Raw genomic sequence first — 17,879 nt, forward strand, 5'->3', positions numbered from 1 at the left:
GGCTGGCCTCAAACTCAGTGGTCCTCTTGCCTCAGCCTCCTAAGTACTGGGACTACAGGTGTGCCACTACACCTGGTTCAAAAATTTTTTGTTTTCTTGAGACAGGATCTCACTATGTAGTTAAAACTGCTCTTAAACTCACTATGAAACTCAGGCTGGCCTGTAACAGTAATCCTCCTGACTCAGCCTCCTAAGTGCTGCAATTACAGGCACATGTTACCATGCCCAGCTCAAAAGTATATTTTTTAATTTCCATGTTTTCATATAATGTCTATACTTTCACTTACTGTTGACTTCTTTCATTACGATTCAATAAAATGCAAGAAACTATTCCAATTTTTGTGTATTTGTTAATACTTTATGCCTGAAATAGCTATTTTGGAAAAAGTTTCATGTGTTGATGAAAAGAATGTGATTCTGCTATTGTTGGATAGAATAGTCTGCACATCTACTAAGTCCATTTGGTCTAGAGTGTAATTTAGTTCTGGTATTGGTTTTTTTTTTTTTTTACTGACTTTTTATCTGGATGATCTATCCACTGGTGAGAGTGGGGTACTGAAGTTACTCATTATTATTGTACTGGGGCCTCTCTCTCCCTTTATGTCCTATAGTGTTTTTTAAGAAAATGAGAAATTGGGTTCTCTCTTTATATATACATATGTGATCATTATATTTTTTTGATGAATTGTTCCCTTTATCAATATATGTGACCTTATTCGTCTCTTCTGATTTTGGCTTGAAGTCTATTTTGTTAGATATGAGGGCAGCTTCTCCTGCTTGCTTTCAATTTGTTTAGAGTATCATTTTTTATCCTTTCATTTTGTGCCTGTGTATGTCTCAGCCAATCAGGTGTTTCTTGCAGACAGTGAACGGTTGTTTCCATCTTTTAAATTGGAAAATTAAGACAATTTACATGCAGGGTTATTACTGAAAGCTATCTACTGGTTCCTATCATTTTGTTCTTCTGGTTGTTTTGAATAATCTGTTTATTTCTTTCTCTTAAGCATCTTAGAGGTCTGATGATATAGTGAATTGATTTTTGTCTACTCTTCTAGTGAGATTTCTTGTACTTAAGATTGTATTTATCTTATTTCTTCTGTGTGTAGGATTCCTTTAGTATCTTCTCTAACCTTTAGCGCTCATAAAGTCCTTTAGTTTAAGCTTATCTTGAAAAGTCATTATTTGTTCTTCAGGCATAGAGAATAGTAATCTAAGTTTGTAGGCACTGTCTTTCAGAGCTTAAAATACATCATTCTGTGTTCTCCTAACCTTTAGAGTTTCTGCTAAGAGATTTGTTTTTCTGATGGGTTTGCCTTTGTAAGTGACTTAATGTTTCTCTCTTGCAGCTTTTAATACTGTCTTTGTTCTGTACTTTAGGCAATTTAACTACAGTATGATGTGGACAGGTTCTTTTTGGTCATGTCTCAGAGTTCTAAATTCTTCCTATACCTAGAAGTTCTTATCTTTTCCATGATTTGAAAATTTTTCTATTATTTCACTAATAGGTTTTCTATTCCTTCAGCCTATACCTCTGCTCCTTTATGTGCATCTAAGATTCACATGTTTGGTCTTTTGTGTCACATGGATCTTACATGTTCTGTTCATATTTTTATTACTGTCTGCGTATGATAATTAATCAACTTTGTCTTCAAGCCTTGGATTCTTCTTGATCCAACCTACTGGTGCTTTCAAATTTTTATTTGAGTTTTTCATTTCTAAGACTTGTTTCATTCTTTTCCAGGACCTCTATCTTTTTAGTAAATTGCTTTTCATATCCTCTTTTGTTTTCCTTTAATTGCATCATCTCTGAATTCACTGACTGTTTTTAAAGTCAGTGTTTTGAATACTTCATCCAGCATTTCATCCACTTCATTGTCTTTGGATTTAGCTAGCGTACAGTTACAAGCTTTTGGAGGCATCATGTTGCCTTGGTTTGTTCATTGCTCGTGTTTCTGTATTGAGGTCTGTGTACCTCCTGAGATGGGTATCTCTTCCATTTTTATGGGAGGGTCTTTTTAGCAAGCAGTCTTTTCTTGAGGGCTTGATACCCAGTACCACTCAGAGGAAAAAAAACATAGTTAACAACACAAAAACATCAGATATAGAAAAAATAGTAAAACCCAATTAAGAGCAACAACTATACCACCAATAACAGTAGAAATGAAAGGGAAAAGTGCAAGATTAATGAAAAAGTTCCAAGTTAAGAAAAGTAAAATTAATAGTTACAAAATAATTTTAAAAGGTGGTAGAAAAAGGGAAAAAGATAAAAATGATAAAGATGAAGAGATAAGAATAGGTAAATAAAATTAGATAACAGAAAAACTGAGAAGAAAAGGAAAAATAATGAGCCCCAAATTCCTCCTAGCCAAAGTACTTAGATTGAAGAAGCTTCTCTCCAGATCTTCTACACGGAATCTACTAGGTATGGGGGGCTCAGGGGCACCATCTGAGGCCTATTGTAGTTCTTCTCAGTTCTCACCAACAGGCAGTTGCTGTATGCAGGCTAAGCCTGCTTCATATTTCCCACCATGTTGATTAAGCATATGTTGTCTGCAGTACAGCTGATTTCACTCCAGAAGCTTATGATATATACACACCCAGAGCAGCCACTAGCCCAAAAGTACTTCCCCAAGGTATGTGGGCCAGGCAGGCAATCACTCCAAGGACCCTTTTGATTGCTCCAAAGGCCCTCTGTCTGTATATGTAGGAAGTGTGGTGAAATTTGGAGCCAACAGAAGCCCCAATGAACCTTGGTGGTATGTGGTCAGGGCATATTCCAAAGGCCCTCAGCATGGCCAATGTCCAAATGGCAGCAAATCCCCAAATGCCTCAGAGAATGGGGGAAGCAAAAGTAAACCACTGAGTTCTGTGTTGGAGATGGGCTGTCATAGTTACCTTCTCATTGCTGGAACAAAAATAACCAAAACTCTTACAAATTAAAGGAAGATAGGTTTATTTATTTTCGCTCACAGTCTGTAGAGGTTTCAGTCCATAGCTGGCTGGCTCCAAGGCGAGGCAGCATGACAGAGGAGCATCAAAGAGGAGAAACAGTTCATGGCATGACGGGCATGAAGAAGCAGCCTGCCTTCTCCTTTCCCGTTTTCTTCCATCCAGGCTACGAGCCTACTGGTGCCAAACACACTCAGGGTGGATCTTCCCTCTTCAGTAAATCCATCATCCATACCCAGAACTATGCTATAACAATCAGTGGATTGATCCAGTACCACACACCCATGATCCAGTCACTCCTAAAACCCTCATCTATGAGCTCATGAGGCTTTGAGGGAATATCTATATATAAGCCATAACATGGGAAAATCCAGCCTCAGTCTCAGCAATGTAAGTTCTGGCACCAAAACCACAAGCAACTAGTCTCTTCTTTCACCACAGAGGTGAAGAACCACTGACCACTGGCCCCTCCACAGCCTATGCACGTGTTGTTTGAATTTCTCAGGGGCTTTGTGACAGATGCTCCCCATCCCCACACATCCAGTCATAACATCCAGGGACAGTGAACTGTGACTATTCCATGTCTACTTATCTTCACAGTCGTTTAGTTCCTAACAATAGCCTCCTTCTCAAGACAGCTTCTAGTTAAGCTCTCTAAAAGAATGCAAGTGATGTAATTCTTCTCTAAAGCCAGCTGGCTACACAGCATTCACCAACGTCAAAGCAAATCCCTGCACTGGATGTAAAGCTTGTAAGAACTGTGGGTTTCTCCCAGCACTGCTAGACTTTATTCTGGGGGGCACCTGCAGTTTCCAGGCTTACTTGTGCTTGCAGCATTGAGTTTCCCTCCCACCCTCAATCCAACCTCCAAGCCAGGGTTGGTGCTACAGATTGCTTTGTACTTTTCTGAGTTGTTTAATACTTCTCATTTTCCTGTCATCTTTTTGATTCCTGGAACTCTTCCTCTTTTTTTCCTCAAAATATACTTTGTCCTTTGTTACTCTGACTCTCTAAACTTGCAAAGTTGTGTGAAGATACTTCTATTCTGCCATTTACTCTATAAGTTCTTTCTGGCTTTTTCCAGTTTTTTAAAACTCCAATTTGACTTGTCTATAGTGTTTTTGAGTGTACCTCTTTGTACATCTTTTTTTTTGGTGGAGGCTTTACTTATACTACATTATACATACATAATTTACCATACCTATATTTTACCAGTTCAAGTCAAAGTATAGGAAATTTACCTCCCTTTATGTCCCTTTTCCTATATTAATAAAATAATCATCTTGTTCTACAGGCAATCTGAGAAACACATTCAACTGCCAAACATAAATTTGAAAATTAAAAATAAATAAATGACATGACATTCCATTGAATTTACCTATAGTTTTGCTCTCTATATGGTATACATTGTGCTTCTTTCCTTCTTCCTGTTCTAAAATTCCTTCCAATACCACTTTCTTTTTGGCTACAGAAATTCCTTTATCTATTCTTCTAGGATAGCTCTGCTAGCAACAAAGTCTTAGTTTTTCCTCACCTGGGAATGTTTTAATTTTCCTTTTTTCAAGGATACTTTTCCTTTATACAGAATATTGAGTTGACAGTTCTTTTTTCTAGAACTTGAAAGACAATACACTTCCCTTCTTACCTTCATGGTTTCAAATTTTTTAAATATGTAATCTTTTGAATTTTGTATTTCCCTACAGATAATGCATTGTTTCTCTCTGGAAGCTTTCAGGAATTGTTTTTCGTCCTTAGTTTTCCAAAGTTTGATTCCAAAGTGTCTTGGCATAGACTTGTCTGGGTGACTCCTGTTAGGTAGTCATTCACCTTTAATCTGTTTTATGTCTTTGGCACCCAGTTAGGAGAATTTTCAGCCATGATTTCTTAGAACATTTTCTCGGCCCACCCTCTCTTATATCTCTTTCTGGCACTCTGACAACTCAAACGTAAGGTCTTTTGTTATAGTTCCACCTGATCCAAGGCTCTTTTCCTATTTCTAAAATGTATTTTTCTTTCTGTTGTTCAGATTAGCTAACTCTATTTTTCTACTTTCACATTCAATGATCCATTCCTCTCTCCACTGTTGTTGGAGAACACTGGGTTTTCAATTTCAGAAACCATATTTTAAAAACTTATTTATTGTGGTAAACTATATAAAAAATTTACCATTTAAATTATTTTTAAATATACAACTCAGCAGTATGCAATATATTCACAATGCTGTATAACCATCACCACTCTTCATTTCCAGAATTTTTGTTATTCCCCCGACAAAAAACTCTGTACCTATTAAAAAATAGCTCTGTCTCTATGAATTTGCCTATTCTAAGTATCAGCAGAATGAAACAATATTTTTTCTTTTATGTCTGGTTTATTTTACTTAGAGTAATGTTTTCCAAGTTTATTCATATTGTAGCATGTAGCCAAACTTAGTTTTAGGGAACAGAGTTTTATTTTTTCCCCAGGCTGACCTCAAACTCTTGGGCTCAATCAATCCTCTCCCCTTAGCATTCTATCTAGCTGAGACTACAAGTATGAGCTACCTGTCCTGGCTAGAATTTCATTTGTTTCTAAGGCTAAATAATACTCCATTGTAAGTTCATATGACATTTTGATTTGGTGCTACTGTTGTTCTGAGATAGTCTTATTACATTACTCGGGCTGTGTTTAAATTCCTGGGCTCAAGTGATCCTCCTGCCTCAGCCTCTTGAGTAGCTGGGACTACAGGCCAGCACCACTGTGCAAGGTCATGCACTATGTTTATTCATTCTTTTGTCAATGGCCATTTGGATTGTTTCCAACTTTGGGTTCCTGGAAATACTGGGGCTAAGAACATTTGTGTGTAAGTATCTGAGTCTCTGCTTTTAATTCTTTAGTGTATACTTATGGGTGGAACAGCTGAATCATATGGTTATCTATCACATACAGTTTTCCACTGTGCCTGCACCATCTTACATTCCCACAAGCAATGTGAAAGTGTTCTACTTTCTTCAAATCATCACCAACGCTTGTTATTTTCTGTAATATTGACCCAGCCATCCTAATGGGTATGAAGTGGTACCTCACAGTGGTTTTGATGTGCATTTCCTTAATGACTGACGATGCTGAGTGTCTTTACACAGACATATTAACAACCTGTATATCTTTTTTGGAGCAACATTCATTTAAGTCCTTTATCTTTTTTTTTTTTTTTTTTCAGTGTTGGGGTTCTACCTAGAATCTAACATATCATCCTTTTGCCTATTTTTGAACTGGAAGGTTCTATTTTGCTTTGCTTGAGTGGTACTTCTTTATCTATCCTAGACGCTAAGCTTTTATCAGATACACAATTTAATTTTTTTTTGTCCTGTCTATACTTTTTAACACTTTTTTTAAAAAAAAAACAAGTTTTAGGTTTACAGAAAAATTAATCAGAAATTCGAATTCTCACACACCCCTCCCACCTCCTCCCCCTGACAGTGTTTCCTATTATTTATATCTTATATTGGTGTGGTATATTTGTTAAAATTCATGAACTGAAGCTAGACAGTGGTGTATGCCTGAGAGTGGGCAGGGGAAGCTGCTCAGTGCAAAGCTCTTGGGTTCAATTCCCACTACCACAAAACAATAAATAAATAAAAATTTAAAAATTAATGAACCAATATTGATATCTTATTAACTAAGGTCACCAGGACTTACTCTAGGTGTTGCCCATTCAGTGGGTTTTAATGTAGGATGACATGTAGCCACCATCACTATATAATACAGAACAGTTTCACTGCCCTAAACACTCTCATGTACCACCTATTCAACACCCCCCACCAAATCCCTGGTAACCAATACTCCTTTTTCAGTCTATACAGTTCATCTTCAGAATGTCATATGAATATAATCACAGTTTGTAGTATTTTCAGATTTTCTTTCACCTTGCAATATTCCTTCAAGTTTCCTCCATGCCTTCTCAAGGCTTGATACACAGTTCTTTTTTTTTTTTTTTTATTACTGAGTACTATCCTACTGTATCTATATATTGCAGTTGGGTCACTTTTTAGCTAATAAAGGCCATCTTGATTGATTCTAGGTTTGGGCAATTATAATTAAGGCTGACATAAACATTTGTGTGTAGATTTTTCTAGGGCCAGTTTTCATACAGTTTGGTTTTCCTTTGTAACTTTTATTCTCAACTGAGACTTTATATTTTTTTTATTAGTTTCAAGTGGGCTCATACCTGCTTGTTGAGCACTTACATGGGTGCTTTAAAAACCTTGACAGAATATTACAATTATGGTGCATTTCAGTTTTTGCTTCCCCTGACTTTTCTCAGATATTCCTGATTCGTACGAGGATGAGTGAATCTCTTTTACTGAGATACGGTATTATAACACTCTGGATCCGAGGTTCTGATAGGTCTCCTATAACATTGCTGCTGCTACAAAAGGGTGACACTGTCTCATTGCTGCTACATGGGTTGGAATTTCAGTTTCTCCACTCGGCCTTCACTGACACCTGAGGAGGGCAGGCTCTTTGTTACTGGGAGACAGGGGTGGGTGTGCAGGCTGTCCTTTTTCTAGTCTTCTGGCTAGGGTGGGATGTCTTCTAGGGTCTTTTTTTGGCTGTACCCACTGTCATATTTCCTGGTGCCGGTTATTCTAGCACTCTAGGATATATGGAGAAAAAGAAAATACAGGAACTCAACTAACAAGTTCTTTGTGTCTTGAGGTCCCTAACTAGTTTTCCTCTTTCTATCTACCTTTCTTAAGTTGTTTTATATCTACATTCTTCAGAGTTTCTAGCTGTATTTAATAGGAAGAATAGGAAGAAGAAGTCTACTCTGTCTCCTCAGAAGTGCCTTTTAATAGCATTTTTTAAATAGCTATACCATATACTAGACACCAAGAGAACAGAACCAGTACTAAACTTGCAGTTCAGAGGATTGGGTTCAAATCATGGCTAACTTGAGAGTTCAGGGCAATCAGCTCTTATTTGAATGTTATAATTATTTAACCACTTTGAACTTCAGTTCCCATCTATATAAATGAAAATAACATCACTAGTTCACAAGTTGAAAATGATTAAGTAGGATTATGTACTTTAAAGCAACTTATACAACATTGGCAGTTGTAATTACTACCTCTGAATCCATGGGTATCAGAATGGCTAAGGTAAAATTAAATGATTTTTAGACCCATTAGATTTCAATAGGCTGTGAATCAGTAATTATTTATTCTCTACCTCCTTGTTTTAAAGTAGGTCCCCACCCCAAATTAACTCAAGAGAAATACATATGTAAGCTAAAAGTAACCTGTAATTTCAGTGTAGAGATAAATTTATCTTGGTTTTTCACTTCTTGTTCTAGCTGGCGAGTATCCTGGTTTTTTTCAGCTTCAGAAACTGGAGTCCCTAGATCAGAATGATGTTCTTTGGTGGTGACCTAATGGAAAGAATGGAAACATACAGAAGCATGCAATTTAAAGTGGCTCTGATTTTTACAATAATCAATAAACTCTGAAAATCAATAACTGATTAAATATATTTTCAATAGCTATTAACTATGTCCTGCCGCAAGAGAATTTCAAGATTTATGTTCTCAAAATTATTTTTAAAACTTTGTGTTTCCAAATATAAAACTATGATACTGAACATGCTTTTCAAAGACATGCTCTATCCTATCATTATTCTAAGGCGATATGAATCAGTAGCAAAGTGAGCTGTATACCTTATAGGCCTATGTTGTCCAATACAGGAACCATTAGCAACATGTCTGCTGTTGGTACTGTATGTCAACAAGAAGGTTTTTTACCTATATCCCACAGGGTGAAATTCCCTAATATATAAATAATCCCTATAAATAAGAAAAAGAAATATCCAAACAGAAAAACTAATAATAACATTTAGACATTTGCAAAAATGCTCAATCTCAACCTTTGGCGTGGATACCAATGAAAGTCACACTGAGGTACCCTATTGTAACCATCACCTTGGCAAAGACCAGTGAGTTGGATATAAAACTTAGCACATAATGGAATGTTGTTTAAATATAGATTGTTATTCACATTACACCTGAGATTCTGCATTTTGAAGCTACCCTGAAATCACAATTTGGTTAATACCCCAATCTGAATTTCAAAGGGTCCATTTAATTAAAATGTAAAGCTGTTCAACATTCAGAACTTTTCATATGTCAACTTCATTAGATTTAGAAACACCTAGCAGATTAGTAGACCACTCTCGGGGGTATGTCTGGGTATGTGATGGCAGAATGGCCTTGGGTACTATATATAACCCCTTGCCCGTTCTTCTCTGGCACTGTTCCCCTACTCTGCTTTCCAGACGTCATGAACTGAGCAGTTTTTCTCCATCCAACATTTCTATCAGCATATTTCTACCCTGAAGCCAGCCAATCATGAATTGAATCCTCTCAACTCTGAGCCAAATTAAAACTCTTCTTTAAGTTGTGCATATCGGGTATTGTGCCTCAGTGACAGGAAAGCTAGACACCAAGAGAACAGAACCAGTGGAATCGTTGCTGTGATCCTACCTGGCCATGGAACTGGTTTATGGGAGGAGTTTGGAGATGTGGGCTAGAGAAGGCCTTGAATGCTATGAACAGTGAGCTATTCTCTATGCACACTAGAGGAGGCCTTGAACATTATGAATCAGAGTCCAATGGGTGGTTCTGGCCAGAGCTCAGAAGCCCAGAATGGGGGCTGGGGATTTAGCTCAGCGGCAAAGCGCCTGCCTGGTAAGCACAAGGTCGTGAGTTCAGTTCCTGGTACCGGAGAAAAACCAAAAACCAATCAAAAAAAAAAAAAAAAGAAGCCCAGAATGTTAATAGGAATATGGACAGTAAAGACCCCCCCTCAGGAGGTTTCAATTAGGAACAAGAAGCCCACTGGCATTTGGATTAGAGGTCATTTGTGTTATGCTCCGGCAAAAAAATCTGTCCATATTTTTCCCATATCCTGAGATTTTGTGGGAGTCTGAGGTTAAATACAGTGGACTAATTAATCTGGAAGAAGTAATTTCAAGACAGTTTAACATTCAGGCTGCGGCATGGGTAGCTGATTACTTAGCCAGATTTATAGTGAGAACTGGACACAAAAGGCAGAGAGCAGAAAAACTTGAAAACTTACATTTTGGCCCAAAAAAAAACATGTATGAAGTTGAGATCAAAGGAGGTGTGGCTGCTAAAGAGATCAATGCCACTAAAAACAAAAAAAACAAGTACTTTATAGAAGGATGAAAAGAAAGATGCCTTGAAGGCATCTCATGAATCAACAAGACCCCCAAGACCCCAAGACTGCAAAAGAATTTTGCAATTCAGGCAAGAATCCCCGGGATCCTTGCCTGAGAAGGGTCTCTAGGGAATTGGTTTCTTGGGATTCATTTCACCGTGCTCAGCCATCCCAGCACTTAAGAAGCATTGAATCCATGACCTAAGGAAGCCTGGCTCCTCTTTCTATGGACAGCAGCCTTGGCATCATCCATGTGATACTGGTTTTACAGGCATATGTAATGCAAGAGTTGTGGGAGTTAGGTTTGCACAAAGATTTCAAGGGCCAGGCAAACAGCCCCAAAGAGGGAAGTACATGAAGTTGTGGTGCAGTGGAGACCTCAGGAAGTCAGGGATGCCAGAAATGTGGAGCATCAGCTGAGAAAAGCTGAATCTGTCATGGAGTCAGCCCTAAAGAGAGGCCTTGTGGGCTGCAATCAGCAAGGCCATAGGGGTTGCCGGGTATGGTGGCACACTCCTATAATCCCAGCACTCAGAGGCTGAGGCAAGAGGATCACTGCAACTTTAATGCCAGCCTGGTCTACACACCCAGATCTTGTCTCAAAATAGCGAGTGGGGGCGGGGGGGCACCCAAGTCCTTTTTACCACTTTGTGCCCCAGATGCTGCATATGCAGCTATAGGATTTAATGTTTGCCCTGCTGGCTTTTGGTCTTGCTTCTTTCTGATTTCTTTTCTATGCCCCCCCATTCCTCCCTTTTGAAATGGGAATGTTTACCCCATACCATCTTTACCTTGGTGTCTTAGTTTTCTCATTACTGACACCAAATACCAGACACTCAAAGTTAAGGAGAAAAGGTTTATTTGGCTCACAGTCTGTAGAGGTTTCAGTTCATAACTGGCTGGCTCCAAGGCAGGGTGGCATGGCAGAGGGGCATTGCAGAGGAGAAACAGTTTATGGCAGGCAGAAGGCAGAAAGGTAGCAAGCAGCAAACTACAAGTGATCCTCTTTCTGTCCCTTGTATCCAGGCCACATGCCCTTAGAGTGAGCAGCACTCACACCTGGGATGGGCCTTCTCATAAGCCACACTCAGAACTATGTCAACTCAATCAGTGGACTAATTCAGTAGTCACACACCCTTAATCCTATCATCACACACTTAGATCTAGCCACTTCTGAAAAGCCCCACCTATGACTGCTATGAGGCTTTGCATGACACTTACATACAAAAGAGCACTCTTGGGATTATGCAATTTCCTTTTAACTTTTACAGAAGTTTATGGCTAACAGTTTGCCTTGAGCCTCAGAAGACAGTTAAGACTTGGAATTTGAAAAAAAAAATGGAAATGCTGAAACTTTGGGGAAGGAATTACTGTATTTCTGGTTGTACGTGGGATAGCTGTATCATTATGTGAAATTATGAATCTGCTATTGTCTTTATTTGGAGATTAAGTATGGTTTAAGGAGATATTTTGGGGTGTGAAGTTCACAAGGGGTGGACTGTGACTGTTAATTCTGATATATCAACTTCACTGGATTAAGATCACCTTGCACATTAGTAGAGCATGCTCCTAGGTATGTTTTGATGGGCCATGGGTACTATATATAGTCCCTTGCCAGTTCCTCTCTGACACTGTCATCCTGCTCTACTTCCTGGCCACCATGAACTGAGCAACTTTGCTCTACCACATGCTTGTGCCATGATATTTCTGCTTTCCAACTAGCTATCAGTGGACTGACTCACTTCCTTTAAGTTGTGTGTGTTGGATACTGAGTCCCAGAAATGGGACTAAAAAAGCTGACTAAAATGGAGATTTTTATTCACAGAACACCTGAGATTCTGCATTTCAAAAAAAAAAGCTGCCCTGCAATCCCTACTTGGTCAACAGCTCCACTTGAATTTCAAGCGTGTATTTAGTTAAAATGTAAACATGCTCAACATCCAGAGTTCTTCATAATTTTCACTCTCCAAATTTATCTCCTACTTGAAACCTGCAAGAACCCCTCTTCCCAAGATGAACTATTTTATATATCCTTAATACAGGCATTTCAAAACAATTTTCTCAATTTAACTAGACACTTTTAAGGCCCAGGTTGAATTTCAAATTTTCCAGAAGGTTTTCTCTATTATTAGCATTGTAGAATAATCACTTCTTCATTAAGACTTCAATATATTAATTACAGAACAATTTATGTAGCTATTTAATTTTTTTGGATATGTCTTTTTCACAAAGTTATGAGGATCTAAAGAACAAGCTCTCGCTCTCCAGCAACAATTTTCTCTCTCCACGAATACAGTTTTGTTGAGGTTGATAATGAAGCATTTTACCAACAGGGATTTGACCTTTGCCTTCTTTTCTTTGGTAAGCTGACAAGTCAAATGAAGATTCTGTAAAATTACCAATTAGGCTACTCTAGGAATTAAAAATAGGAAGAGACCAGAAATTTGTGTGACAATCATGAACAAGCATGTTGGAGCTGCTACCTTCTGTCCTTTAGTTTTGGAATCAATATTGCTGGGGGTTGGGGAATGAGAGTATTAGAAATTCCTATGTACAGCCTTCCAGTTTCCATACAGGTCCTATGAATATCTTCCAAATTCCTGTGATTTCTAATATCAACATCCATTAGAATGGGAGTTGGTGTTTCTGTATAGATCTCAGAGAATGTAAGTGAAACTTTCATTCTCCATTGAGAAATAACATAGCATCGTGGTTAAAAGCATGTATTTTAATGTTAGACTGCCTATGTTCATAACCCTAGTTCTGTGGCCCAATTGTATGACCTTGGACATGTTGTTTCTCTGGCTGTGGCCTGTATACTAACTAGGGATATTGATAGTAGTGTCTGCCTCATAAAGTTGTACAAGAATTAAGTTAATATATGGAAAGCACTTAGAACAGTGCCTTGTATATAAGAAGTACATATATATGATTTATTATTACTATTAATAATTCCTCTCACTAACTCATCTAATCAACTATCAAGTCCTAATGATATTTTCAATAAAAGTTTTCTCAGATGTATTTATTCTATACCAAATATCACTGCTTCAGTTCATGCTATCAGATTATAACAATCACATTTATTCAATAATTAAATTTATAAATAGCCAGAATAAGAATGAACCAATGATGTTAGCATATGGGGATAAAAACATGGAAAACAAACAAAAATCTACAATTCCAAACCTTAGTTTACATAAGTCCAAAACAAATTAGAAATTACAGCCCAGCATGGCTACTATCATATCAGTAACGCACATGTATGGTAAGGAAACACACAGGAAAAGGACCACAAAGAAGTATTTCTGACTTCTACTTCTCCAGAAAAGACTTAGAATCTACTCTTCATTCCCCAAAGCTATCAATATAGCCCTACTAGAGCATTTAATATAGTATATTGCTTTTATGGGATTCCACAGCAATGGCCACTTTAACAAGCCTAGAACAGACCTCTCAAATCCTGCAGCCTGCTCCCAGCCCTGCCTCCAAGACTTTCCCCGCCTTCCTCATGTCAAACTACATCATCAGCTGTGCCTATGCACGAGCTCAAAATCTAACGAGTCATACTTGTTTTCTTTTTCACTCACTCTCACTTATCAGAAAGTCCTGTTGGTTCCACTACCAAAATAGATTCTAAAAACACTCACTCTGTGTTTTTATTACCACCTCTTTAGTCCAAGTCCCCATTATCTCCCACCTAGATTACTACAATTTCCTACTGGTCATTCTGCTTCCTCTGTTTTTCCAATTTATTCTCCACACTAAAATCAGATCATTCACTCCAAGCATTACTTTGCCATAAAAGGATAAATTTGAGCCATCGGTAAGAAAATGGATGCATCTTTAGATTATAACGCTAAGTGAAATAAATCTGACACAAGCTTAAATACTGAATGGTTTCCTCTTATATGAGAAGCCATAGATAGATAGATAGATAGATAGACAGACAGACAGATAGATAAAACAAGCCATATACAAAATGAAAGGTGAACAGGGAGATAGATCTTTTGCAAAAGGTAAGTCCAAGAGATGGGGGAGCAGGGTGAAGAGGGAAAGGGAATGAAAAAGAATTAAATGTGTTATGTACATGCACCAACTCCCTATGGTGAACATAATCACTATGTACTGCATATGTGTACTAATTTTAAAATTTTTAAAAAATAAAATGAGATAATTCTCAAAAAAGTCTAGTGGCCTCCCACTGGATTCAGAATAAAATGGAAACTTTTTAAGGCCATACATGATTTGCCCCCTGCCTTCACTCAGATCTGATACTCTTTTTTTGTTGTTGTTCATCCACTAATTATGTTCGTTTTTTTGCTCCTCTAATGTGCTGCTATGATCTGAATATCTGTGACCCCTCCAACTCATATGATGACAACTAAACCCAAAGGGATCATATGAAGAGGTACAGAGGCTGAGGATGTAGCTCAGTGGTCTTGAATGCTTGAAGCCCTCAGTTCAATCCCCACCACTCCCCTCCCCCCAAAAAGGTACAGCTCTTGAAAGGGGGTGGCTCTTACAAAAAAGGCCCCAGAGAATTCCCTTGCTCCATCTATCCTATGAGAAAACTAGAAGGTGCCAATGATACAGGAAATAAAAACTAACACTCAGAATCTGCTGGCCCCATGACCTTGAACTTCCCAAACTCCAGTACTGGGAATTAAATTTTTGTTGTTTACAAGTTGCCCTGTATGTGATATTTTGTTACAGTAATACAAATGGACTAAGATGCATGCCCGTCTTATTTCATTTCAAGGCCTCTGCCCAGCCTTTTTGCATAGCTGGCTCCTTCTTATCCTCAGCAATCTGGCTCAAATGTTAGAGTCTTATCTACTTCTTTCCTCAAGTAGCCTCCCCTCCCAGTCACTGTTCAGGCTACTGGCACTACTGCTAGTTGCAACTGTATCACTTATTTCTCTCTTGTTTATTGTCTGTCCTCCTTTTACTAGTGTACAAACTCCAAGACTTGTAAGTTCTTGTCTGGTAACTATGATGCCTATTTCCTTCTTCTTTTTTTTTTCCTCTTTTATTGTGGGGCAGGGGTGCTAGAGATCCAACCCACAACTTCACATGTGCTAGGCAACACTCTACCACAAAGCACATTCTTAGTTCAGGTCACTCTGGCAACTCTAACGCCTGAAAACTGTCCACCATAAAGGTGCTCAATAAAACACCTATTTTATAGTTATTCAATAAAATATTCATAGTTACTCAATAAAACATTTTCAAAATAATCAATTCCCATTATTTAGATAAAGCAATTTCAGTAGTAGAGTAGGGTGGAGGTAAGTCTGAAGAAGACTAACGAATGAATGAAAACTTATTAAAAGGAAATTAAAAATGTATAGTACTTTTGAGCATAATTACAAGAGAAAGAGAGCAAAAGTTGGAGGAAGACCAAAGATTTATTAGGGTGATTATGGGGGGAAAAAAAACATGAGGCAAGAGGATCACGGTGAGTTTGAGGTCAGCCTGGGCTACAGAGTGAGTTCAAGACCAGCTTGAACTATATAGTGAGACACTATCTCAAAAATACCCACAAAAAAATAAAACAAAAAACCCCCGGGGAGCCTGAGGCAGGAGGATCATGGCAACTGAGAGGCCAGCCTAGACTACGGGTGAGTTCAAAGCCAGTCTGAAGTACATAGCAAGAAAACCTCGTCTCAAAACAAACAAAAAATTGTTAATTTTTTTTTATTAAAGACTTCTTTTTTTAGAATCAAACCCTGGGTTCCTCTTCTCAGAAAAATGCAAATACTGTTAAATACAAATACAGGTTAAACATCCTTAATCTAAAAATCCAAAACCTGAAATAACTCCAAAATCCAAAATTCTCTGAGTGCTGATAGATGCCATAAGTAAAAAAATTTCACACCTGACTCAAAATGTAAGCATACCAAAAATATTGTTCAAAATTACCTTCATGCTGGGCATGGTGGCACATGCCTATAATCCCAGCACTCAGGAGGCTGAGGCAGGAGGATTGTTTAGAGCTCGAGGCCAGCCTGGGCTACAAAGTGAGCTCAAGTCCAGCCTGAACTGCATAGCGAGACCCTGTCTCAAAAAAAAAAAAATTACCTTCACATGGGTGCAGTAATAAATGCCTATAATACCAGCTACTTGCGAGGCTAAGACAAGAGGGTCACAAGTTTGAGTCCAGCCTGGACAACTGAGCAAGATTATCTCAAAATAAAAATCAAAAAGGGCTGAGGGTGAAACTCAGTGGTAGGATGATCCCCCAGTACTGAAAAAAAATTACCTTCACGCCATATGTTATAAAGTATGTATATATAAAATTTAAATGAGTTTCATGTTTAAACTTGGGTTCCATCCCCAAAATATCTCATTATGTTTATGTATATTTCAACTCTCCCCCCCAAAATTTTGAAATGTGGTCTGATTGTTGTGGTCTCAACTGTTTCGGACAAGGAATACTCAATCTGTACACAGAAAACTTTACAAGTACAGGTGTTTGAAGAATTCCCTAAAGTCCATGGCCTCAGGTATAGAACAGTATAGAAACAATCATCCCTAAGATGGGTTAATGTAACTGATGGAGAAAGAAAATGAGGTAATATGAGGAAACCCAGGTGGAGTGTGCACTGTCCTCTGACACAATGGAAAAACAAGGATAAGTGAAAATTTAGACGAGGGGTAGAAATTTGAGGAACTTCCTATTTGGTAAAATTTTTATTTTGTGGTAAAATAAGTGGTAAGATCTATCCTACAAGCAGTTCACTTCAAAAAATTTTTCTTGTATGTATGTTAAAGAATATTCACTGGTTGTGGCAGCACGCACCTGTAATCCCAGCACTCAGAAGGCTGAGGCAGGAGGATAGCTGCAAGTCTGGGGCCAGCCTGGGCTACAAAGTGAGTTCAAGACCTGACTGAATTACATAGTAAGACTCTGTCTCAATAAATATATATATACATATATATATACCTATATATATATATATATTCATACCAGTGTCTTTCATAATTGTCCAAAAGTGTAAAAAAAACACCAAAAACAAAAACCTGACTGTTCACCAACAGTAGATAAACTGTGGCTTACTCTAACAGTGGAACAGAAACCTGCAAATTACAAACAAGGATAAATCTTAAAAACACAATATTCAAGGTGCATTCTAATGTTGTGAAATAAATCAGACTCACAAGCTTAAATCTCATATCGTTTCTCTTATATGAGAAACCCAAAATAACAGACAATAGGCAACAGAAAGGAAGATCTTCTCCAAATAGGAAGTGGACTAAGAGATGGAGGGAGGAAGACGGGAGGGCGAAGAAGACAAAAAGAATTAAGATGTGTCATGTAGAAGTACCAACTCCCTACAATAAATATATTCATTATGTACTGCAAACGCATAAAAACACACACACACAATGTTGAATGAAGATGCAGAAAGAATACTTAGTGAAATTCTACTTCCATAAAGTTAAAAAACAAACTAAACTATGAAGTGTATGTTCACATTACACAAAAATGGCAAAACTATAATGAAAAGAAAGGAAGTGGTTATCTTAGAAGTCAGGACAGTGGCTCTCTCTAAGGAGAAAGAGGCATGTGACCCGTGAAGGGATGAAAAACAGCATCAGCTCTAACTGCCTGTGCAACATGAGAGATTTAAAACCAAGCTAGCTTGCAACAAACTGCACTAAGCAACTGCAAAAGAAGACAGAAAAGAGCTCAACCAATCTCTACCCTCG

General features: G+C 38.0%; 1 protein-coding gene across 6 annotated transcripts in view; it reads right to left on the minus strand.

The window, feature by feature from the left end:
* Positions 1–17,879, minus strand: part of Tsga10 (testis specific, 10) — a 95,156-nt gene that overhangs the window by 75,977 nt on the left and 1,300 nt on the right. For all 6 annotated transcript variants that reach the window (XM_005400734.2, XM_005400731.1, XM_013522796.1 and 3 more), the window contains exon 2: positions 8,231–8,359. Coding sequence is in view for 5 of the 6 variants with exons in the window: in XM_005400731.1 (XP_005400788.1) it covers positions 8,231–8,359 (129 nt within the window). In the remaining variant the exon portion in view is untranslated. The remainder of the gene's footprint in view (positions 1–8,230; positions 8,360–17,879) is intronic.

Source organism: Chinchilla lanigera, unplaced genomic scaffold, assembly GCF_000276665.1.
Source record: "Chinchilla lanigera isolate Chin_1 unplaced genomic scaffold, ChiLan1.0 scaffold00069, whole genome shotgun sequence".
Classification (NCBI taxonomy): Eukaryota; Metazoa; Chordata; class Mammalia; order Rodentia; family Chinchillidae; genus Chinchilla; species Chinchilla lanigera.